Source organism: Podarcis vaucheri, assembly GCF_965113315.1.
Source record: "Podarcis vaucheri genome assembly, chromosome: Z".
Taxonomy (NCBI): domain Eukaryota; kingdom Metazoa; phylum Chordata; class Lepidosauria; order Squamata; family Lacertidae; genus Podarcis; species Podarcis vaucheri.
In genome coordinates this window covers 33320294-33345107 of record NC_138758.1, presented here as the reverse complement: position 1 = coordinate 33345107, position 24814 = coordinate 33320294, and the positions used below count along the sequence as shown (strand labels likewise).

General features: G+C 45.3%; 1 protein-coding gene across 2 annotated transcripts in view; it reads right to left on the bottom strand.

The window, feature by feature from the left end:
• GPSM1 (G protein signaling modulator 1) overlaps positions 1-24814 on the bottom strand; it is a 61141-nt gene that overhangs the window by 17135 nt on the left and 19192 nt on the right. The window contains exons 7-11 of one of the 2 annotated variants that reach the window (XM_082208155.1): positions 23472-23627; positions 21671-21779; positions 18599-18725; positions 8703-8773; positions 8024-8185 (exon numbers count right to left, since the gene is read on the bottom strand). In XM_082208155.1, the coding sequence (XP_082064281.1) occupies positions 8024-8185; positions 8703-8773; positions 18599-18725; positions 21671-21779; positions 23472-23627 (625 nt within the window). Of the gene's footprint in view, positions 1-8023; positions 8186-8702; positions 8774-11774; positions 11872-18598; positions 18726-21670; positions 21780-23471; positions 23628-24814 lie in introns of those variants that run through there. The other variant, XM_082208156.1, reaches the window with a different exon arrangement.

Genomic DNA, 24814 nt, shown 5'->3' with positions numbered 1-24814 from the left:
AGCTGAATAGCCACAAAAGGTAATGTTGGCCAGAGCACCTTTGGACCCCTATGGGATCAGGGATGGTGGGAAGGAATCTCTCTCCCAAGTACCAAAGATCCCACAAGCCCCACACTCCATTGTTACTCAGAGCACCACCTTCCTAAGGCTGCCCCTGTTCTCAGGAATGGTGCCTCTCTCAAGATGCAGCAGGCATCCCCAAGCTGCACCCCCAAGCAATGTTCTGGAAACACTGGGGGACATTTGTGTTCTAAAAGGCGTTCCCAGCTGGGTGGGCAGCTCTCTGCCGCGAATGTCCACTTTGCATTCATGGAATCACACTGTAGTTTTGGAAGTGACCCATCCAATCCCCTGCAATTCAAGAATTGCAGCTAACCAGCCCCCCGCCACAAGGGTGCTTTTTGCTCCTTACTGACATCCCAGGTCAGTGGCAGTTTCTCTATATGAATTCATTACGAATCTGCCTTAGTTCAGTTTAACCAACAGGTGCAAAACCAGGCATCCTTGCAGGGCTGCAGCATGATTTCTGCCAGCAGTAAGGCCTTGCCAGCATTTAACACCTGTGCTCAAAGATATGCACTTGTTGCCAATATACTACTGGGTCAAGTTCATGGGGTTACTGTCAGGATATAAAGTCCTTCACAACTTGGGACCAGTTTGCCTGCAAAAGCATATATAAGCCTATATATAGGTCCACTGACGTGGGTGGAGCTGTGGGTTAAACCACAGAGCCTAGGACTTGCCAATCAGAAGATCGGCGGTTTTAATCCCCGCAACGGGGTGAGCTCCCATTGCTCGGTCCCTGCTCCTGCCAACCTAGCTGTTCAAAAACATGTCAAAAGTGCAAGTAGATAAATAGGCACTGCTCCGGCGGGAAGGTGAACGGCGTTTCCGTGTGCTGCTCTGGTTTGCCAGAAGCGGCTTAGTCATGCTGGCCACATGACCTGGAAGCTGTACCCTGGCTCCCTCGGCCAATAAAGCAAGATGAGTGCTGCAACCCCAGAGTCGGTCACGACTGGACCTAATGGTCAGTGGTCCCTTTACTTTTACTTTAACTCCATTTATTTGTCCACTTCAGTCCATGGAACTGGCTTCAGGTAATCCCTGATCCTCATTTCTAAGAACTTGATTGTTTACTGTGGCAGCACTTCACTTTGGAACTCCCCCCTATTGATATCAAGCAGGTGCCTTCACTGTATTCTTCTCAGTCCAAAAGACTCTTTGTGTGTTCCTATGGAACCCACCAGTCCAGAGGCTGTCCATCTAGATACCTAGCTTCGTAGGGGCATGTGGCCACCATGAGAACAGGATGCTGGACAAGATGGGCCACTGGCCTGATCCGGCAGGCTCTTGTTTTGTTCTTAGGACTGTCCAAAAGCACCTTTAAGAAATCATTAGCAAGCCTCATTCTGGGATCAGGGATGAGGCTTCATCTCTGCAAGGAGAGGCAGCAAACAGCGAACATTTGCAACCAGGCAGCCATCAATGACAAGGGTGCCCTTTGCCATCCACATGGAAAAAGCCAGCCTGCCACTCGGTGTGTGCATCAGCCACCAGCCACCCTCAATCCAGATGTCAAAGTGAGCCCACAACTCTCGTGTCAACCCCCCCCCAATTGCTGGAGATAGGCCAGTAAGGAGCCAGTGACTGCAGGGACCGGGAGGCATCTCTCATCCTCTCCACATGGATCCATCAATGGAAAGGGCAGCCTTGCAAACTGAGCAAGGAAGTTGGTAGAGAAAAGTTCCTCTCCCTCTCTCTTAACGCTAGACAACCAACAAAACTGAATATTGAGAGATTCATGATGGATAAAAGGAAATCCTCTTCTCAGACTTCCACAGGAGGTCACCTAGCCCAGCTCACTGCAAAGAAGTTTAAAAACACTTTCCTTAAAAACAGGGAACTTTAGATGGGATTCCTGCATTGCAGGGGGTTGGATGAGATGACTTTGGGCTCCCTTCCAACTCTACAATTGATTCAATGAAAGGCCTGCCAGAATGAAACAGTTGCCTGCTGGTGGAATGTCAGTTAAGGGGGAGTTAGTTTAGCTTCTCTAGGCAGGTAGTTCCAAAGTTGTCTGGAAGCAGTCAGCACTGAGAAGGCCCTGTCCCATGCCCCCCATAGGCCCAGGAGTGAGTCAGGATGGAGGGAAGGGCCTCCCCCATAGATCTCAGAGCCTAGGCAGGTTCATACATCAGAATACAACCCTTCAGGTAGCCTGTGACTGAGCCTAATACAATATAATTTATTGGGTGATATTTTATTCTTTTCGGAAAGCGTTTTATTGAATTTTATCCAGCTAACTCAAACAGCAAAACAGAACTTAATGGGACAAACACATAAAAGCTAAACCAAGGTTTGCATGGGATGTTAAATTCACAAGTAGAAACGATAAAGCTGGTTCTCTGGATATTTGTGATAACATGTAGAGTGGAAAGTGATTAATTGCAATTCCTGCCTTGTAGGGGGTTGGCTATATGACCCCTGGGATCCCTTCCAACACTACAATTCTATGATTCTAGGATTTCATAAAAGTACCATCATAAGAAATGAGAGGTGGAAGAACGCACGTTAACATATATTTGTAAATTCTGCCATCCTACTGATAAAGATTGCACTTTCTATTCTCATGTTTATAATTTACCGTATTTTTCGCTCTATAACACACACCCAACCATAACACGCACATAGTTTTTAGAGGAGGAAAATCCGTAGGCATGCCACCCACAGGCATTCCCTCCATAACACGCACAGACATTTCCCCTTACTTTCTAGGAGGAAAAAAGTGAGTGTTATGGTGCAAAAAATACGGTATATTTCTGTATATACTAAGCAAAGATGAATGAAACTCGAATCCACCCAATCACCCCCCAGTTTCAATAAATAAATAATTTGCAGAAGCTTGATCTGATAAACAATGGCGGTTAGACAACTTCATTTTGCAAAATTAGAGATAGGATAGCACAACATCTTGAATTATTATTTTTTTAGTCAGAATATTATGCCAGAGGAAACCTGACTAGTAGTCTGGGATGCAGCGAAAGCCCATATTCATGAATTGTTGATTAAATCCCCCCCATATGAATGGAAACAGTTTACCCAAAAGGAAAGAGATTTAATTCAAAACAATCATAGAAAAAGAAACAGTCCCCACTCAGCCATGAAACTCACTGGGTCACCTTGGGCCAGTCACTGTCTCTTAGCTAAGCTACCTCTCAGGGTTGTGAGGATGAAACGGGGAAGAGGAGAATCAGGTACACCACTAGAAGAAAGAGGTGGTATATAAATGTAATAAATAAATCACAAACGAAGACATGATCTGGAGGCAGTGGAACTATTAATTCCATAATAATGATGTATCAATAACTTCAAACTGAAAAATTCAAAAAACACATTTGATAAAACAATTGTTTGAACATAGTAACACAGACCATCTAAATTGCATTCATTATCAACTAAAAGATAGACAAACAAAAACCTTAATTCCATCTACAGAACATAAAAATAAAAGGGCAACTCTCCAGCAGAAATAGCAAATTCTTTTCAACAATTCTATCAATATTTAGATACACCAGAAAACCCAACCAAGTCAAGAACAGATTGATAAAGCCTTTCTAAACATTCTGATGCCTAAAGTTTCAGCTTAAGTTCTCATGAGTCTTGGAATCAAAAGTCACTGAGGAAGAGGTATATAACATAATTTTTTCACTTCATATGGGCCAGATGGCTTGACCAGCAAATTTGATAAACCTTTCCCAAATAAAGTAACATCTTACTATACAACAATGCATCTCTCTTATTAAAAAACCTCCAGGATTCATGATCAGAAATTGTAATTCATTTTATTCCTAAACAAGATAAGGATCCTAAACTACCCCAAACATATTGACCAATTTCTTTACTAAACCACGATGCCAAAATGGTCCTCCGTAATTGCTAAGTGTACATAAATATTTACATCCAGATCAAACTACTTTTATAAAAAATAGGAAATTACAATATAACAAAACAGAAGTATTGGTTGAATTAAGAAAGAAATGAAAGCAAAAAATCACTTTTTTTGTTTTGGTTGTAAAAAAGGCTTTGATACGGTTGCATGGCCTATTCTAGCAAGAACAATAAGAACCCTTCAATAAATGATTTAGTGGCAGATTCAAATAATGGATTGGCATCTTATATAAGGACCCATGAGTGAAGGTTTTCATTGCTAATTGTTACTTGTTAAAGCCATTAAAATTACCAGTGTGGTGCATGTCAAGGGTGCTCATTACCTTTGTTATTGTTTGCAAAAGGTTTCTAGAACCATTAGCAAGTTTGATAAGAACCAACCAAAGACTTCATGGAATTAACTTTGGCTTGCAAGAATTCAAAATCTCACTGTATGCCAATGATATAGCATTATCATTTCCCAAACTAGAAACATCAATACGAAATACATGGACTTTCCAAACACCTTTGGAGAAGCATCCAGTTACATGATCAATACTATTAAACCAGTTGGCTTCTGAATAAACTTGACAATTCAAGTGATAAATACCTTCTGCAAAGCCTTCAGATTTCAATAAAAAGTCCAATAAACTACTAAGGGGTTTGGTTGCACCCAGATTCACAAATAACCCATTGATCACAACTACAATAATAAAAGCATGCAAACAGATGAAAATTGAAAAGGTGGCAGACACTACAACTCTCTTCGAGGGGCAAAATATCAACTCTCTCTATGAATATTCTACCCAGGCTATTCCTATTATCTGCTCTACCATCAGAAACAGATATTTTCCAAGCATAAAGTCTCTCTTTCTCTCTTGCTATGCTTAACTCTTTTCTCCTTCATATCATTTCCTTTTCTTTTTCTTCTTCCCCTCACTACTTTTATCGACAACAAACTTGTTTGATGTATGACGATCTCGGCTACAAAGTGCAATAATTTTTAATGAATATTTGAAAAGAAGAAATGTGAGAGCAAGTGGTGTGCGGCGCGCATGGCTTGCAAGATATACAGAAAGGTAAGCCCATAATTGAAACCATCAGAGGCACAAGGAGTATCAAGAGCAAAAATCTCTATATTACATCAAGAAAAATTCTCAGCCAGATACCTGTTGCTTACCCCAGATTTCTTGAAAGGCTTGCGGAAGAGACAAATGTCTTTTTTTAAAAAAAACGTAGTCAATAAAATCCCACCAAACAGAGACAAAAAGAGGTCACTGTTATTTTCCCTTCTAAATAATGGGTAAGTTTCCCATGTAATGGGTTAGTTTTCAATGTAATGCAGTTCAGTATTGGGGGCTTTAGCTGCTGTTCTGCACTCTTTGGACATCAGGGTCCCTGCACTGCAGGGGGTTGAACTAGCTGACTATTGAGGTTTCTTCCAACACCACAGCTTTATGATTCTATAAAGAGGCGTTAATTTCAGACAATGGCCATATTAGAAGCAGCTAACAACAGTCTGAAACGACAAGTGAAGCGTTCCAGACACCCCGAGAAATTAAATATTTGCAGTTTCAGAGGCCTTGGATTGATTCTCCCTCATTCCTATTTATCTCCTTAGAAGTGACGGTTCCTGAGAAATGGCTCAGCCAATGTCATTTTCACTGCCTTGCAGCGAAACCGCCCCCTCTGTTAGCCACGTTATCGCAGAGGGTGGTGCAAAGTTCCCTCTTTGCGGGGGTCCAAGGAAGGCTCACCTGCGCTGCCGATATAGAAAGAGATAGGCAGGTTTTGCACAGCGGGTGCCACAAGATGGCTGCTTCATTGCACGCGCCCCCTATTATTTCTCACAAGGGGCATCTCAGTCCCGGCAAGAGCATAATGCTAACAGCATGCTCCAAAAATGGCTTCATATCTAAACAATCTTGAGGAACACACATCTGCAAGCTGTCAGTGTGACTTCTCTGCGCTTTCCGTTGACTATACATGGCCTTGCCAGGGAGGCGGGTGGCCTAGGAATCGCAGCAAAGGAATCCCTGACAGACAGACATCCAACCTTTGCTTAACCCCCCACCCCCCCAGTGAATGAGAGTTCACTACTTTCCAAGGCATAGAACCATAGAATTGTAGAGTTGGAAGGGACCTCAAGGGCCATCTAGCCGAATCCCTTGCAATACAGGAATTCCAGCTAATGGATGGAAAGCCAGTTGGAATTCCTCACAAGATCAATGGATGGATATAGTTGGAAGCCCCTGCCCAGGTGGTAGATTCCTGCACCTTTCCTGCACATCTGGGGAAATCTAGCATGCAGTGAGCACCAGGCACAAGACAGGCGCTTGAATTTCACCTAGCATGGAGCAGGAGGTTAAATAAATAAAATTTTATTTATTTATACCCCACCCTTCCCGGTTTCAAAACAGGCTCAGGGCGGCTAACAGCAAATATAATAAAAAAATTCCTTCCAATAGCACCTTAAAGACCAACTAAGTTAGTTCTTGGTATGAGCTTTCGTGTGCATGCACACTTCTTCATATACCATATCTGAAGTATCTGAAGATACCATATCTGAGGTATCTGAAGAAGTGTGCATGCACACGAAAGCTCATACCAAGAACTAACTTAGTTGGTCTTTAAGGTGCTATTGGAAGGAATTTTTTTATTTTGACTATGGCAGACCAACACGGCTACCTATCTGTAACAGCAAATATAAAACATTGATTAAAATGCGACTTAAAAACAGCACAAATCAATATAAATAAAATTCAAAAAATACAGGGTTCCTCAACAGAACGCACTTCCGTCATATTTATTTGGGGCTGTTGAATTGTTGCGAAGGCAGAGGCAGGTCTCGCCCCGCCCCCCGCCCCGTGGTGTGTGGTGTGTTTATTTATAAACCTGTTTAATTTCCTTCCTTTTCTTTCCAAGAATGCTCAATGTGACCTTTGAGATAATAAGACCAAATTCAGGCAGGAGAATGAGAGGCGAATGCCAAATGTCAAAACCACAGCAGCAGAGAAATAGGAGGATTCCACATGCCTCCCCAAACCAGAACATTAGGAGAGCCTGCAGGATCGGCCCATCTAAGCCAGCACTTTGTTCTCACAGTGGCCAACCAGATGCCTGTGGGAAACCAGCAAGCAGGACCTGAGCATAACAGCACTATCCCCCTCCTGTGCTTTTCAGCAACAGGTATTCAGAAGCATTGCTGCTGCCAGCTGTGGAGCAGAGCCATCATCACCAGTAGCCACAGGTAGCCTCCTCCTCCATGAATTTGCCCAAGTCAGTGACCCATCACTGCCTCCTGGGGGTGGTCGTTCTGTCGTTCAGTTATGCGCAGCATAAAGAACTTTCCTAAATATGACCTGAAAACACCTCCAGGCTAGATTTCTGCTATGCGCTCTATGTGGGGCTTCCCTTGCACTTGGACCACGAGCTGCTGCCAATGCAGAATGCTGCAGCATGATTGCTGATGGGAGCGAGGCTTTGTCAGAATTATGATGCCTTTGCTGCTCGGAGATGTGCACTGTTTGCCAAGGTGTTACTATTAGTATATAAAGCCCTTAACAACTTGGGACCATTTTACCTGCAAGGTCACCTTGCCCCACAGGTGGCCACTCAACCTCTCCAAATAGCAGAATTGGCATGACTACATGTGCCACATGACACCCGCTCACATTGGCAAGGAATCTATATTTTAGTGTGGTAGTGTCTACACTTTGGAACTCCCTGCCTCTTGGTATCAATCAGGCACCTCCACTGTACTCTTCTCAGTGCCTGCTAAAAACATTATTGTTCAGACAAGCCTGTTCAGATGCTTAGAAAGTGTGTTTTAAAACTTGTTCAGCATTTTAACTTTCTGTATATTTTGAAGTATTGTTGCAATTTTTTCTTGATTTTAAAAAATCTCTTTTGTAGACCACTTTGAGGTTTTTCCTACAATCAAACAGTGTATAAATTTTATGAAATAAGCAAGAATAAAACGAAAGGCATTTTCACAATGGGGTCCTTCACAGTAGATGCCAAGGAACCTAGGAAGAAGAGCAATTTGTGAATTTTTAGGTGAGGGGTACTGTTCATGCCCACCGTATCTCCTTACCAGTTGGGACAGTTGAACCCGTACGTCACTGGTTTCCAACGGGGATTCACTGGGTGGTGGAATCTTCCTGTCTGGGATGGACTGGCTTCCCCTATGTTTCTTGGATCTGACTGGCAGCGACATGAATTCTTTCCCAGGGATCTCCACGTCTCCGTTCTGGTCCTGAGGAGAAGTGACAAAGAGGTCATTGCTGTGGATGGAGACACCTTAAGGCAAGGCAGGGGGCATTTCCCTCTTGTTGGAGGCCACACTCTCTCAGGGGTGATCTTCTGGGAGCCAAATGACAGAGGCGACAGGGGCTGCCCCTTCTCCCTCACCCCCCCATGCCCCACCACTCTAGAGATGAATGCCATTCCAAAAAGGAAGGAGATGCACGCTGAATGTGGCCTGTTATTACTGGTTTATAATGGCTTCTCTGCTGTTTACAGGTATAAAATCCGTCCGTAAGTAAAACATGTGGTAAAAGAATACCATCAAAGCACTGAAAACATTCAGAATTAAAATGTAGAATAAAACAAGCCACTTAAAAAGCATAAAAATTAAAACTTTGTTTTTTGTTTTTTAAAAAAAGATTAAAACCCAACAATCAGGAAGTTCATGTACAGGGGGATGCTGGTCTAAACAGCTTCAAGATCCCTCTTCCTCCTCTCCTCCATCACCAACTGATGCCTCCCTTTACCTTTTCCGATGGGAATCTCAGGAGCTCAAGGCTGCTCATGCGGTTCCTCTGGATCCTCTTGGGCCTTGCCCCTGAAAAAGCAACAGGAGATGGGTGGGTGAGCTGGCCAACCATCATCTAGATTCGACCTTCATGGCCAAAAACAAAAAACCACTCAGTAAAAAAATTAATTAACAGGAGAAGTCATTAATTGAGTTGCAGCAATATAAGGTCACCTGGGCAGGTGTCGTGGATGATGCGGTTATCCAAATGTATAGAATCACAGAATTGAATAATAGAATTGTAGAGCTGGAAGTGACACCAAAGGTCATCTATTCCAACCCCCTGCAATTCAGGAATACATTTATTTATTTATTTCATAATTTTTTGTTGTGATTTTTGTTTGTCTGTTTAATTACAAACTCTATTAAAAAATTCAAAATAATTCCCAGGCAGGAAGTGCTGTCTTCCAGGACAAATGCATGTCCAGATGTTGAGTTTCCTGTATCGATTCCTGCATTGCAGGGGGCTGGACTAGATGACCCTTGGGATCCTTTCCAACCCTGCAGTTCTATGATTCTATGAATCTGAATCTTGAATGCAGTCGTCCACATGGCATCAGAGCAGACTTGGGAAATATTTTACATGGCAGGATTTGCTTCAGTACAGAGCAGTGGTTCTCAAAGGGTGTGACTCACCACACTGGTGTGGCAGGAGAGGATGGCAAGTGTGGAGGGGAAAATTCAAGGGCAATCAAAGAAACATTTAAACAGTATAGTATAATATCAAAATACATTTTTTTTATTTGCAGAATATGGATAGATATCTCTTCAAAATGAGAGCAAGAGTATCAAGAGATACCAAGGACAAATCCTAGTTGTGATCCAGAATCACCTCTCTTCTACTGTTCTCCACAATATATTGTTGTGAACAGGGATTTTCAACTCTGACAAATATGAAAGATCAGAACAGAGAAAGGCTTATTTGTGCTGATGAGGCGATGAGAGTCTGTCTGTCTCAAATCAGACCTAATATAAATGAGATTACCTGGCAATAGCAAGCTCACACCTCTCATGCAGTTTGTAAGTATACTTAAGGTACATATGGAAGAGGCTCACTTATAATTGCATTTTGGGAATGAGTTATATTCTTATGTAGCCACATCGTTTTATACTTTCTGCATGTCCCATGATCATATTATAAAGTAATATATGTTATAAATGTTCTATGTTATAAATCAAGCACTGCTAGGAGTTGTTCTTTGTTTTTTTGTTTTCCAACATGTTTCTGTTTGTTTTCCAATGTATTAATTATTAATAAGAAAAATCAGTGTGAGCAAATTTTTATTCTGAAAGAGTGGCACAAGAAAAAAGTTTGAGAACTACTGAGCTAGAGTATCATAAATTTTTATATATCACTTGATTGTAAAAAAACCACACACCCTCAAAGCAATTTACAAACAGAATCAAACAATGCATTAAAAAAACACCAATCAGTTAAAAACTACCATTAAAAAAAGCCTTCGTGGGGCACTTTTTGCACTATGACTCCCATAATCCCTGGCGATTGACTGTGGTGGGAGTTGCAGTCCCTTCATTTGACGTTTTTAAGCAGAGGTTGGCTGACTACCTGTTAGGGATTATTGAGCCTCGCAGAGACCAGATCCCTCACGCCTTTTCCCGAATACTTTGAGAGCATCTTGCATCAGTGACAAAGACACTTCTCAAAATAAGCGGGAGTTATAGCACCCCATCCGCCCCAGAAATCCCAGCCGCCTCTGAGCTAAGCTGTAATTAAGTCCGACGGCATCTTGAATCAGCCAAAGAACTGTAATTAAAGCAACAAAACTGAGTCCTTCATGGAGAAAAACAAGTGGGCCTGTCAAAGGAAGCCCACAGCTTACATCTTTCGCTGACAAAAGAGCCAAGAGGATAAGGCCAGCCCTTGCATCTCCCCGCTTCTGTTGGAGGCCAGAGCCCTGGCAAGGTCACAGCCATGGAGCCAAGTTTGGAGTTTGTACTGAAAAGCGAATCTCCCAAATTTGCACTCTTCAGTGCAAGAGGTGAATGGAAACACAGCCCTCCTTCCAAATCTCCACTTGCCCCAAAATTTATTAATTTCTAATTATTGCATTTATATCCCACCTTTCCCCCTCTAATGAGCTCAAAGGGGTTCCTCCCTCCTCATTCAATCCCCACAACAACCCTGTGAGGTAGGGTAGGCTGACAGAGGTAGTGACTGGCCTCTCAAGGTCACACGTAGGGAGCTTCATGACTGAGCAGGGAGTTGAACCCTGGACACTCCCGGGTCCTAGTCTGATACTCTAACCACCACACGACACTGCCTCATAACCCACCATAACCCCTATTAGTCACAACTGGCTGTGCACTGAGATGGCCGCCTGGGTATGGGTTTTCCTTCTCCTAGTTGGACTACCTTCCCAGGTTGAAGAGCCCCAACCGCCTCTCATTGAGGTGTAGGCAACCTTTTCCTGCATTCCCTCCCAACTGGGCAACTCCCTACAGACACTGTACAAAATTGGCAGTGAATGAGGCAAGGTCCAATATATGGCAATGCCACCCCACTTACTCTCTTCCCCTTGACCAATAAGACAGCTGAAGAAGGGATATAATGCTTGAGAACTGATCATTCACAAGGAGCTTTGGGACTTAATCTTAGGGCTGCATGAAATTAGACAGAGGGCTGCAGGGTCCCTGCCCTGAATTGCAGGGGTTGGGCTAGATGACCCCCGGGGTACCCTCCAATTCTACAATTCTATAACCAGGAGTGCAAGCATATGCAGCATATTTGTACTCTGCCTTTTTCCTTGATAGGGACTGAAGCAGCTTATAGATAAAAACAAGAACAGCTAAAAACATAGGGGGAAAGCAACCGGTAATAAACAATTAAACACTGATTGAATTAAAACCACCCACCCACACACACACACACACACACACACACACAGAGAGAGAGAGAGAACTCCTATTAAAACCACACAAATAATTACAATAAAAACAGCATGATATCAGCCCTTTCATTAAAAGCAGTCAGTTCCCCAAAGTCTGTTGGAAAAAGAAAGTTTTCACTTGCCAGTGGAAGGATAAGGACAACAGTGCAGGAATCATAACTAAAGCTGGGATAATTCAGAGAGCCTGGCTGTCAGGGGACAAACAGGGACTTGTTTAGCTCCAGCATGTTCTCAGAGCAGCCCCAAGTAGAACAGAGTTCCCTGCTTGAAGGTGCAAAAAGTGGCATTTGCTGACCTGCGTCTCCTTGGAGGTGTGCAAACAAGGTGGAGAAAGGCACCACTTTAGTGCTGTGGTTGGGGCGTGTCTGTTGACTTTGAATGCATCAGAATACCAGCCAGCTCCCATGGCCATGCCGAGCACATGGAGACAGCCCTTTGATGTGTCACGCTGGGGATGGCAGCCCGGCGTTCAGAGAATGCTTGCAGTAAACGGGATACAGAATGGAATCCCCCGTGGTTTTGTCTGGTCCAGAGTGGCACGTGCAAAACAGCAGAAGCTGATCCATGTTCACAGCAGGTGGAGGATGCCATGGAGAGGAGGAGGCTGACTAGAAGGTGCTTTGTGCCCAAGAAGGACATAAGAACGTAAGAAGAGCCCTGCAACAGCAGCTAGATCATGGGAAAGGGGGCCCATCTAGTCCATCATCTTGTTCTCACAGTGGCAAATCAGATGCTCAACTGGGAAGCCAGAATGCAGGATCCAAGCACAAGAGCACTCCCCGCCCCTGCCCCTGTGTGGTTTCCAGCAACTGGTGTTCAGAAACATCACTGCTCACAGCTGTGGAGGCAGAGCATAGATATTGTAGCTACTGTTGTTGTTGTTTAGTCGTTTAGTTGTGTCCGACTCTTCGTGACCCCATGGACCAGAGCACGCCAGGCACTCCTGTCTTCCACTGCTTCCTGCAGTTTGGTCAAACTCATGCTGGTAGCTTCGAGAACACTATTCAACCATCTCGTCCTCTGTCGTCCCCTTCTCCTTGTGCCTTCCATCTTTCCCAACATCAGGGTCTTTTCCAGGGAGTCTTCTCTTCTCATGAGGTGGCCAAAGTATTGGAGCCTCAGCTCCACGATCTATCCTTCCAGTGAGCACTCAGGGCTGATTTCATTAAGAATGGATAGGTTTGATCTTCTTGCAGCCCATGGGACTCTCAAGAGTCTCCTCCAGCACCATAATTCAAAAGCATCAATTCTTCGGTGATCAGCCTTCTTTATGTTCCAGCTCTCACTTCCATACATCACTACTGGGAAAACCATAGCTTTTACTATACGGACCTTTGTTGGTAAGGTGATGTCTCTGCTTTTTAAGATGCTGTCTAGGTTTGTCATTGCTTTCGCCCAAGAAGCAGGCGTCTTTTAATTTCGTGGCTGCTGTCACCATCTGCGGTGATCATGGAGTCCAAGAAAGAAAAATCTCTCACTGCCTCCCTTTCTTCCCCTTCTCTTTGCCAGGAGGTGATGGGACCTAGTCCTCCATAACTCCTCCATGAAAGCCCTCTCCTCTCGTCTTTTAAAGCCATCCAAGTTGGACATCATCCTCTCTTGCGGGAATAAGTTCCATAGTTTAACTCTGTATTGTGTGAAGGAATTTCTTTTGTTTGACCTGAATCTTCCAACATTCAGCTTTGCTGGATACCTGTGAGTTCTGGTTTTATAATGGAATTGTAGAGTTGGAAGGGTCCTTGAGCGTCATCTACTCCAACGCTCTGCAATATTCACTTAAATCATTTATGACAGATGGCCATCCAACCTCTGCTTAAAAACCTCCAAAGAAGAGGAGTTCACAACCTACTTCAGGAGCCTGTTCTACTGTATAATAATAATGCTTATTAAATCATAAATGCCATCCTGTATTAAAAGCTCAAATTTGTCTTGCTTGTTTCTCGTATTCTGAGCAATAGCATAGAAACTGAAACCATGAGTCACCCCCTCCAGCTGCTTTCTTCTTGTCGTTTCCTGCCTGTTAGCAGGTTTCTGGAGCACCACCTCAGTTTCTTGTGCATAGATGAAGCTACTATCCCCGGTACCAGGTGTTCCCCAGTGGTTTGTAATATTGTCTCCCACTCCCTCAAGTTTTAGTTTAAAGCTCTCCTGATCAGGTTGACAAGACTCTTAGCAAACACATTCTTGCTAACCCATCTCTTGTCAGAAGGCCTTCCTCAAGGAAGCAGAGACCATGGCCCAAGAAGCCAAACCCTTCCTGATGACACCACCTGTACAGACAGTGGTTTACTTCCAGTATTTTCCTCTTTTCCTGGGCCACAATCTTCAACAGGAAAAAGTGATGAAAAGGCCACCTGTACCCCAAGGCTCTTCAGCTTCCTGCCCAGTGTCTCATAGTCCCTTGTTACATGGCTGTGTCTGCCAGTATTGTTTGGATCCACATGAAACAGAAGGAAGGGGCTATGGTCTGTGGTCTTTAGAGAGCCAGTGTGGTGTAGTAGTCAAGAGCGATAGACTCGTAATCTGGGGAACTGGGTTCGCGTCTCTGCTCCTCCACATGTAGCTGCTGGGTGACCTTGGGCCAGTCATACTTCTTTGGAGTCTCTCAGCCCTACTCACCTCACAGAGTGTTTGTTGTGGGGAAGGAAGGGAAAGGAGACTGTTAGCCGCTTTGAGACTCCTTCGGGTAGTGATAAAGCGGGATATCACATCCAAACTCCTCCTCCTCCTCCTCCTCCTCCTCCTCCTCTTCTTCTTCTTCTTCTTCTTCTTCTTCTTCTTCATGAGAGAGTGAGGAAAACGTCTTATCCAAGATTAGGGATTTACCCCAGTTCTTGGGAGAATAACACCAGCAGCAACTGGCCACACATTTCCAAAGATAACTTTTCACCAAAGCCATGAAGGTCATAAATCTAAACAAGGGAGGCTTCAATTTTGAAGCCCTCGCACCCTGCAATCCCAAGCAAGATTTCACAGTATCAGAGCATGAAAGACAATAAAATTCCTAGCAGGGACATCTTCACATGGCATTCTTCAAGGTGGTACCTCCCCTCCAGATGTTGCCGACTACAACTCCCACCATCATTGCTAACCATTGGCCATGCTGGCTGCTAGGAGCTAGAACCCAACATCGTTTAGAATTCTGCCTCCATTCCTCTCCTTTCTGTTTCAACGATGTGGCCAAAAAGCCACCAGCTAATTTCACCTATGCACAATGCCCCTTAAGTTTCTCCTCTCTGGGCCACCAAAATGCATTTGTAAGCCTCTTGTTATATACAGTGGTGCCTCGCAAGACGAAATTAATTCGTTCCGCAAGTCTCTTCGTCTTGCGGGTTTTTCGTCTTGCGATGCACGGTTTCCCATAGGAATGCATTGAAAATCAATTAATGCGTTCCTAGGGAAACCGCCTTCAGACCAGGTCCGGGGACAGTCTGTCCCCGGACCTCTTCTGAAGGCTGGGGGGGGGGATAAGGGCTTTTCTTCCCACCCCCAGCATTTTAAAAAACCCCGGGACAGCAGAGGACTTCTCCGCTGTCTGGGCAATCTTAAAATGCTGGCGGGCGGCATTTTAAAATCGCCCTGGGACAGCGGAGGACTTCTCCGCTATCCGGGGCGATTTAAAAGCCCCTGGGAAGGCAGGCAGGGGGGACAAAGACTTTTGCCCCCTGCCAGCCTTCAGAAGGTGTTCCCGCCCCCCGCCCCGCTTCGGAGCACCGTTCCGAAGCGGGGCGGTGGGGGAAGGTGTTCCCACCCCCCCGCCCCGCTTCGGAGCACCGTTCCGAAGCGGGGCGGTGGGGGAAGGTGTTCCCACCCCCCCGCCCCGCTTCGGAGCACCGTTCCGAAGCCGGGCGGTGGGGGAAGGTGTTCCCACCCCCCCGCCCCGCTTCGGAGCACCGTTCCGAAGCGGGGCGGTGGGGGAAGGTGTTCCCGCCCCCCGCCCCGCTTCGGAGCACCGGGAGACGCGATCTCCCCGCAGCCCCTTGCTTCAAAAGAGGTCCGGGGGCAGCGGGAAGCGCTTCGCACTGCCCCCGGACCTCTTTTGAAGCAAGGGGCAGCGATCTCCCCGCAAACTGCCCCCGGACCTCTTTTGAAGCAAGGGGCTGCAGGGAGAAGCGATCTCCCCGCAAACCCTTGCTTCAAAAGAGGTCCGGGGGCAGCGCAAAGCGCTTCCCGCTGCCCCCGGACCTCTTTTGAAGCAAGGGGCTGCCGGGAGAAGCGATCTCCCCGCAAACCCTTGCTTCAAAAGAGGTCGGGGGCAGCGGGAAGCGCTTCGCGCTGCCCCCGGACCTCTTTTGAAGCAAGGGGCTGCCGGGAGAAGCGATCTCCCCGCAAACCTTTGCTTCAAAAGAGGTCCGGGGGCAGCGGGAAGCGCTTCCCGCTGTCCCCGGACCTGGGGCTGCGGGGAGAAGATCGCTTCTCCCCGCCGCCCCTTGCTTCAAAAGAGAAGACCCGCTGTCCCCGGGGCAAGCTTCGTTTTGTGAAGCAAGCCCATAGGGAAATTCGTCTTGCGAGGCAACTCGAAAACGAAAAAACCTTTCGTTTTGCGAGTTTTTCGTCTCGCGAGGCGTTCGTCTTGCGGGGTACCACTGTAGTGCAGTAGCACCTGCACTTTGGAAGTCTCTGCCTATGGATATCAAGCAGGTGCCTTTGCTAAACTCCTTTTGCCAAAAACATTCCTGTTTAGAATGTGAATGTTAGCTTGTTTTAATATCTTAACTTTTTGTCTGTTTTAAAGTATTGTTGTAAACCTTTATTTTCTCTTTTTTTTGTAAACTACTTTGAAAAAAATAAACAAAATCAATAACTTTGCATTTTCTTTTCTGTTTTCCTTTTCAGGAACATTTTGTCCTCCTGATGAGGTCTGAACATGGGAGCCCATTCAAGGGCCTGATGAATGAGGTCACTGCTGCCACTGAGAGCTCCAGATCAAGAGCTCTGCTGGATTGATGCAGTTCCAAATCCACTTCCCACGCCAGAAATCATGCACTCAAGTTCACCCAAGCTCAGTCCTTAGCGCTGCTCCTATCAAAAGGAGAGGGAGGCCAAATTGGACTCTGCAGTGTTGGGAAGTGCTGTCAGCGGTTGTCATCTGGGATGAAAAAGAAACTAAAAAGCTCTAAAGGGCAGAGCTTGAATGACCTTTTAAATAAATACATGGCATGATTTTATTTCATAAACAAATATTGAGGCACCAGATAGCTTCTAAAATTCCCTCAAAGATGGTCTTGTCCTCCTTTGCAAATGTCAAGTATGTTTTCTCTAATACTGCTTAATTGTCTGAGGGGTCGCAATGATCTTGGTACATATTATCATTTGTGGTGGGAATGTCAGTTGGTGAAAGATGTTTGGAATTTAATTTTGACAGAAATGATAAACATTACTAAAGAAACTGCCCAAAATTAATGTGACTGAATATTTTTGATGACATCAATGTAGACATATATTGTCAAAAGAATTTGTCTTGATGCATGATCTTGACAGCTTGAATAGTAATGGCAACAAGTGGAAAACAGCCCAAAATCTTACAGTGAGCACTCAATACCCCTCACTCCGGAATACAGCTATAATGGAGAAAATTATGCATATTCCTGTACCAATGAGGACTAGAGCCTGCAGAAACTTTTAATACGATTTGGCATTCCTTTATTCTATACATTTTCAAGTCAAACCTCATCGCAAGCCTGGCAAATCTGGAATTAGAATGATAATCAGATAATGGTCTTTACTTGCACTTCGTTATTTTCACCCATGTGCAACTGGTCTGTAGCGTTGGAAGAGATTCCAGGGGTCATCTAGCTGAACCCCCACAATGCAAATGTCTGGTTTCTTTCAGACCATATAGAACCCTTGTTCTCACAATGATGGAACTCACAGGTGGAGAATATAGTGGTACCTCGGGTTAAGTACTTAATTTGTTCCGGAAGTCTGTTCTTAACCTGAAACTGTTCTTAACCTGAAGCACCACTTTAGCTAATGGGGCCACCTGCTGCTGCTGCACTACCACCGGAGCATGATTTCTGTTCTCATCCTGAAGCAAAGTTCTTAACCCGAGGTACTATTTTTGGGTTAGCGGAGTCTGTAACCTGAAGCGTATGTAACCTGAAGCGTATGTAACCCGAGGTACCACTACACACACACACAATATTTGTACGGGACATATTTGTATGAGTTAAAACTTTGTTTTCCCTCAGGAGAAGTTCTCCACATGAGTAATTCAACATGCACAAGGAGGTCCCTGAACTAGGGAGCTTTTCCATGCAAAGCCAGTACTGTGCCTCTGAGCTACAGCCCTTCTCCTTAAAAATAAAGTTTATAATCCTTATAGCTTGGAGGAAAACAGGGAGCTGCCTTCTACCATGCGGGCATGGTGTAGTGGTTACGTGGCCACACTAGGACCTGGGAGAGATCAGGATTCGAATTCCCCCTCTTGGCTAGGAAACTCGCCTTTAAGGCAAGTCACTGCCTCTCAGCCTCACCAACCTTGCAGAATCGTTGTGGGGCTTTAATGAGGAGTAGGACCTGGGAGATCAGGGTTCAAAGCCCTACTCAACCATGAAGCTCACTGGGTGTGACCTTGGAGGCCAGTCACTGCCTCTCAGCCTAACCTACCTCACAAGGTTGTTGTGGGGATTGGATCAGGAGGGGGAGAACCACAAATGCTACCTCGAGCATCTTGGAGGAAAATAGGAGGGATATAAATGGAATAGATAAATAAATATATAATACTGAATCAGGCCATTGGTCCCTCCAGCTCAGTACACTGACCAGCAGGGTTTCAGGCTCAGCAGACAATTCCGACCCCTTTACCTGAAGATGCCAGGAATTGCACCAGGGACCCTCTGCAGTCAAAAGCTCTGCCCCTTCCCTTATAAATAAAGTGTGTTCCTTGTCTTCATGATTCTGAATCAGGCAGGGAGATAGGAAGCTGCCTTTTGAAGAGACTCACCCTGCTCTTCGTAACCGGTTCCTGCCACGGAGGTCTCCAGATCCTCTCCGTTCTGCTTCAAGCCCAGGACTGCCCTCAGCTTTGCCACGTTCAAGCATGCCGTGGCCTCCCCACCCTGATCTCCGACCTGCAAAATATTATTAGCCTTCATTAATTCATGGAACAAGCACACATCTTTGGAACTTCTGCCTCGTGATTTCAAGCGGGCATGTTTGCTGTGTTCTTTTCGGAAACTGCTGTAACATTCTTGTTTCAACAAGACTGCCCAGACGCGACTTTTAATTTGCTACTGTCTGGTTGTTGTTGTTTTTTGGTATTTATGTATGTATGTGTGTGTGTGTGTGTCTGTATATATGTTCCATACTGTAATGATATCTAGACACAGAATGATGAAAATGTCTTCAGCAGTCCAGATATTGGTCATTTCTGAGCCAGTAACAGTCAAGCGAATGCAATACAGCAAAGGTGGATGAATACAGTACATAAGTTAAGATAGAATCATAGACTTGTAGAGGTGGCAGTGACCCCAAGAGTCATCTAGTCCACACCCCTACAATGCAGGAATCACAACAGAACAAATAACCAGTCTACTGTTGTTTTAACTTTTTGCATGCTGCAAATTATTGCTGTACATTTTTCTTAGTGTTAATTTTCTTGCTCTATCTTTTCTGGAAACCAGAGGGTGGTGTTCCGTCCCCTCTTTTTCTTGCAATCAAGTGGTGTATAAATTTTAGGAAATAAATAATTAATAAATTAAGTGGCAGAAATGCCATTTGCTGAGAATTGCAAGTAGGGAGAATTCTGTTGAGCTCAAGTCCTCCCACTGAGGCACTGGCTTGGCTCTGAAAAGAGGAAGCTGGACTCCCCCTTTGCCTAATCCAGCTCCAGGGCTCTTCTTATGCCCTCATGGAACTTCCAGGTCCAGAGGCAGTCTATCTAAAGCTCTGAAATGTACAAGACTCTGGATTGTCTTCCCCAATGTGGCAGCCAAACCTATTTGGTCTTCTTTTGAAACAGAGCCAGGAAGCAAATGTGTTAGCATACCCGACCTCAAGCCAGTTTTGCCATTATATGATCTAGGGAACTCTCCTCTTCCTCCTCCTCCTCACATCCAAGCCCTTACCCAGCTACCCACCTCCGTGACACCTCCCATTGTTCTCTCCCCATCTGTTGCTGAGTAATCTGTGCTACTCAGAGGACAGCAAAGTGTATTTATCTGGAACAGCTGAAGGGTTAATAATAGGGGATGTAACACTGATGAGAAGGGCTTCGCTCTGCCCTGTCTTCCGTTCCCATTTCATAGAATTGTAGAGCTGACAGGGACACCCACGTGTCATCTAGCCCAACCCTCTGCAGAGCAGGAACCACGTAAAATCAGGACACTCTTGAGGATGCCCTCAACTGTCATGATAAGATCCTGAATCCAGCCATTGGTCTATCTAGCACAGTGACTAGCTCCTCCCTGACTAGCAGCTGTGGCTCCTTAAGAGCTTCAGGCAGATTTATCACCATTCCTAAAAGTAAGGAATATTCTAGTCCTAATAGTTCTGAATAAAGGGCTGAATTGTAATGGTACAGAGCAAGATACCAGGTCAGGACATTGGTCCACTGAGTTCAGTATTGTCCACATTGACTGGCAGCTGTGGCTCCTTGAAGCTTCAGGCAGGAGACATTTCCCAGTCCAGCCTGGAAAAGCCAGAAGGGTTTGGATCCAGGACCTTCTGCATGCAAAGCAGGTGCTCTGCTACTGAGCTAGGGCCCTTCCCCTAAAAATAAAGGAAAGTCCTAGTCCTCATGGTTCTGAATAAATAGGAACCTGGGGCTTTCTGCATGCAAAGCAAGCGCTCTATACCACTGAGCTACAATGCCACCCTCTTTGGTTTCAAAATGGAGTTTGAATTGAGCTTTTTCCTATACCAATAGTTTAAGAGCTTTTACTGTTTTGTAACCAAGCAACTGGGGACGTAACATTTTAAACGTTATACAGCTTATGTTTCCACACTTTTCTTTGCTGCTGGTTCTGTGATTTTAAATCTCTGCTGGGGTTCTCAAACCAAAGAGTACTTGCCCCAAACTTGGGTCTTGGCATCCCAGATTTCCAACATTATATGTCCACAGGGCCTCATCCTGAAAGGCCAGTTTCTAGCCACACCTGTTCCTTGGAGCTGTTTTTCTTTACTCTCTTGCACTCCAAAAAACCCCCCACATTTGTTTCCAACTCAGACCCCAAATCTCTGCCTGAACCCCTCTGAGCTGTAGCAGTCAACCCTGTTGTCAAATAATCATAGAATTGTAGAGTTGGGAGGGAACCCCACCAGATGCCCAGCTGGAAAGCCCACATGCAGGATCTGAGCACAAGAGCGCTCCCTGCCCCCTGCCCGTGTGGTTTCCAACAATGTTCCAGAAACATTGCTGTGCATAGCTGGGGAGGCAGAGCATAGACACTGTAGCTACTAGCCCTCCATAACTCTCTGCTCCATGAATTTGTCCAATCCTCTTTCAAAGCCACCCAAGTTGGCTATCATCCCCTCTTGCGGGAGTGAGTGCCATAGTTTAATTCTGCACTGGGGCACCCCACCTGTGTCGCTGTTCCAGGACAGTCCACTCTGCTCTATTCCTCATCTTGTCCAGTAGCTCCAAGTGCTGTTTGGTGGGCCTCTGTTTGATTTACCTTCTCTTCCAGCAAGGCAACCAGCTTGCACTTGCTGCAGGTGTAGTTTTGAACATTCTTAGGCAGGGAGACAAACATGGCAAAGGCGTTGCAAGTCACTACAGCAGCTCCCTTGCCACCCATATCCCTTGGTCCTGTGTCGCCCATGAGACAGCATTCCTGGCCTCCCCCATTAAATGCCACTGCAGACACCCCTGCTTACAAGTCCTGGTCACAAGCTCCCAGAGGCTGCAATTAGCAGTCACTCAATTAGCAGCAATCTAGCCCAACCCCCTGCAGAGTGGGAATCCTAATGTCCAAGGAGAACTGAACAGCTGCTAAAGGTCTATGGACACCCCCAACATTATAAAATAATTAAATGTGACAGACCACCAACAAATTAAAAAAAAAAATGCTTTTACTTCTTGGGAGATTTCAAGGTGTTTCTCTGCAAAGTATAAGGCTTGTTCACGGTTTCCAAGAGAGATGTAGGCATTTTCCAGGCTCCAGCAAGCTCTTCCTTCTCCCACTCTGAAAAGGAAAGGTATATTTATTCACTTATGTTCCTATCATGCCCCTCCCTGCATCATGACAACTCAAGGCATGTAGAGATTGCCAGGCACCACCCAGTCAGGTAGAATGACATATAAACATAGAATTGTAGAAGTGGAACGGATCCTGAGGATCAGCTAGTCCAACCCGTGAAAATGTAGGAAATTCCACATCCCTGACACATGGCTATCCAACCTCTGCTTAAAAACCTCCAAGGGAGGAGAGCCCACTACTTCCCAGGGGAGTCCGTTCCACTGTCATACAGCTCTTACAGTCAGAAAGTTCTTCCTGATGTACAGTATGTCAACTTTCTTGCATTCATTGTGAGTGCTATACTTGACCTTTGCAATGTCTTCTTTTGTAATCTTGAAGACAATATTTTAGTCTCCCGTTAATTGCGTTGCTTGGAATGTCTGTACTATGTTTGATTTTCTTTGGGAATGCTTTATTTTGGGATGCTTTGATTTGATGTTTTAATGTAGGCTGCGAACCACTCTGAGACTTCCCCTCTTGCTCCCAAAACTGGGTTGCATGTGTGAAGAGAACCCCTGAAACAGCCTTTGGGGTGATGGGAAGTGGGATTTTCCCATCTGCACAAGTTTAGTATTATGATGCTGAATTCCACAAGTGATTTCTTGCTTCAATAAGACATAGAGTTTGGCAAGTTCAACTCCATACAAAATCTCTGTCTCCCCCTTGTGGCCTCAGCTGGCTAACGACATGAGTGTAGATATATCCCAAATCAACCCTTATTTGCCCACCTGCTAATCATCATCATCATCATCATCATCATCATCATCATCATCTTATTAGATTTATAGACCACCCTTCTCAGGGCAGTTCACAAAATAAGAAACAGGATAAAAACAAGTAATTAAGTAAAACAAAACTGCCAAACAATAATACGCCCCCCCCCCCGCCCCAGTTCCACAGACACATTTAAAAGGCTGTGCAATATTAATCAGCGGAAGGCCTAGTTGAAGAGGAACATTTTCACTTGGCATCTAAAGATATATGATGAAGGCACCAGGCAAACCTCCCTGGGGAGAGCTTTCCACCAACAGGGAGCCACTGCAGAGAAGGCCTGTTCTCATGTTGCCACCCACTGGATCTCTCAAGGAGGAGGCACACAAATAAGGGCCTCAGATGATGAACACAGGGCCCGAGACGGTTTATATGGGGAGAGGTGGTCATTGAGGTATTGTAGTCCTGAGCTAGGCCTAGATTCAATATATTTAACTATGAAACAAATGTAATACACAGACAGATGTATGAAGCATGGCACAAAACATATATTCATAATTCATGTTTCATGTCCCCCCTACCCTTAAAAATTGCCAAAGGGCTGTCAAAATGGCATTGTGGGCCACTTGTGGTTCATGGGCCATGGGAAGAACTGCCTTGATCTCTCCCTACAATGCCAGAGGAATAGCAGAGGCATTAAAACCAGGTCTGAAAACAGAGATCAGCAGAAATGGAAATACTCATTTGAAAGCATAGTTAAATGAACAGATCCTGCCCACCCTGCCATGAACATGGCTGTTCAAAGGGGGCTCCTTGCAAGAAGTTCCATCAAGTCCCATTGCAGGGAGTTGGATTAGATGACCCTGGAATACAGCTCTAGGATTCTATGATATTATTTTAAGCCCGGCTGCACCACTTCCACCTCACCTGTCTCCCAGTTCCTGGGCGATAGCCAGGTGTTTCAGGTGATAATCAATGGCCTTCTCATAGTCCTGAAGGAGGGTGTAGGTGTTCCCCAGGCTGTAGCAGGATTGAGCCTCCACTGCTTGGTCCTTCAGCTGCCTGGAGAGCTGCAGGGTCTTCCTGCATTAAAAAGCAGATTCTTTTAAAAAATATATTTTATTAAACAAAATGTTGTAAACCGAAAATAGAGAGCATAAAGAAAAAGTTTAAAATGGCATAAGGTTGGACATGATCCTTGAAGGTGTTGTTCCGAAACATTACCCAACAAGACCTGTTCTTCCATAAACCTGCTGGGCTGATTTCACAGCATCCTAGGATTGCGGAGCTGGTGGGGACCCTGAGGGTCATCTAGCCCAACCCTGTGCACTGCAGGAATCACAGCTAGAGCACCCTGATGGCTGGGCTGGACTGAAATGATGCTGGACCAGATGCATCCGGGGTCTGATCTAGAAGGCTCTTCTTCTGTTCAGTGGCAGGGTAGCCCATGTCGGGCTCTCCAGTATGTACACAAAGTATGGGAGACCTCAAGCATTTTAAAGCCCTGTTTAACAACTCTGTGGCTCAAACTACATTTTTTAAAACGGGATAGTAAAGTGGTGGTGGGTTTCTTTTGGAAGGGAGTAGAGATAGTTTTCCCCTTCTAAACTGTAAATGCGGGACGTGGGTGGCGCTGTGGGTAAAACCTCAGCACCTAGCACTTGCTGATTGCATGGTCGGTGGTTCGAATCCCCATGGCAAGGTGAGCTCCCGTCGTTCGGTCCCAGCTCCCGCCCACCTAGCAGTTCGAAAGCACCCTTACACCCTTAAAGTGCAAGTAGATAAATAGGTACCGCTTTATAGCGGGAAGGTAAACGGCGTTTCCGTGTGCTGCGCTGGTGCTGGCTCGCCAGAGCAGCTTTGTCACGCTGGCCACGTGACCCGGAAGTGTCTTCGGATGGCGCCGGCTCCCGGCCTCTAGAGTGAAATGAGCGCGCAACCCTAGAGTCTGTCAAGACTGGCCCGTACGGGCAGGGGTACCTTTACCTTTACCTTTAGAGATAGTGTTCCCCTTCTAAACTGTAAAAAAAGGTAAGCCTGCAGGAAACTGAATAGAATAGCCATGGCAGACTCCTGCAGCAAAGCACAGAGTCTTGCAGCATCTCGATCTATTAATCATTTTACTAATTATTATCTTTCATTTTAATAAATTCAATTTATTGCAGCTTAAGCTTCCGTGGACTTGATGGTGAAGTGGACTGTGGCCCCCAAAAGCTTATGCAGTAATAAACTGGTGAAGCTTTAGGCTGCCACAAGACTCTTCCTTGTTA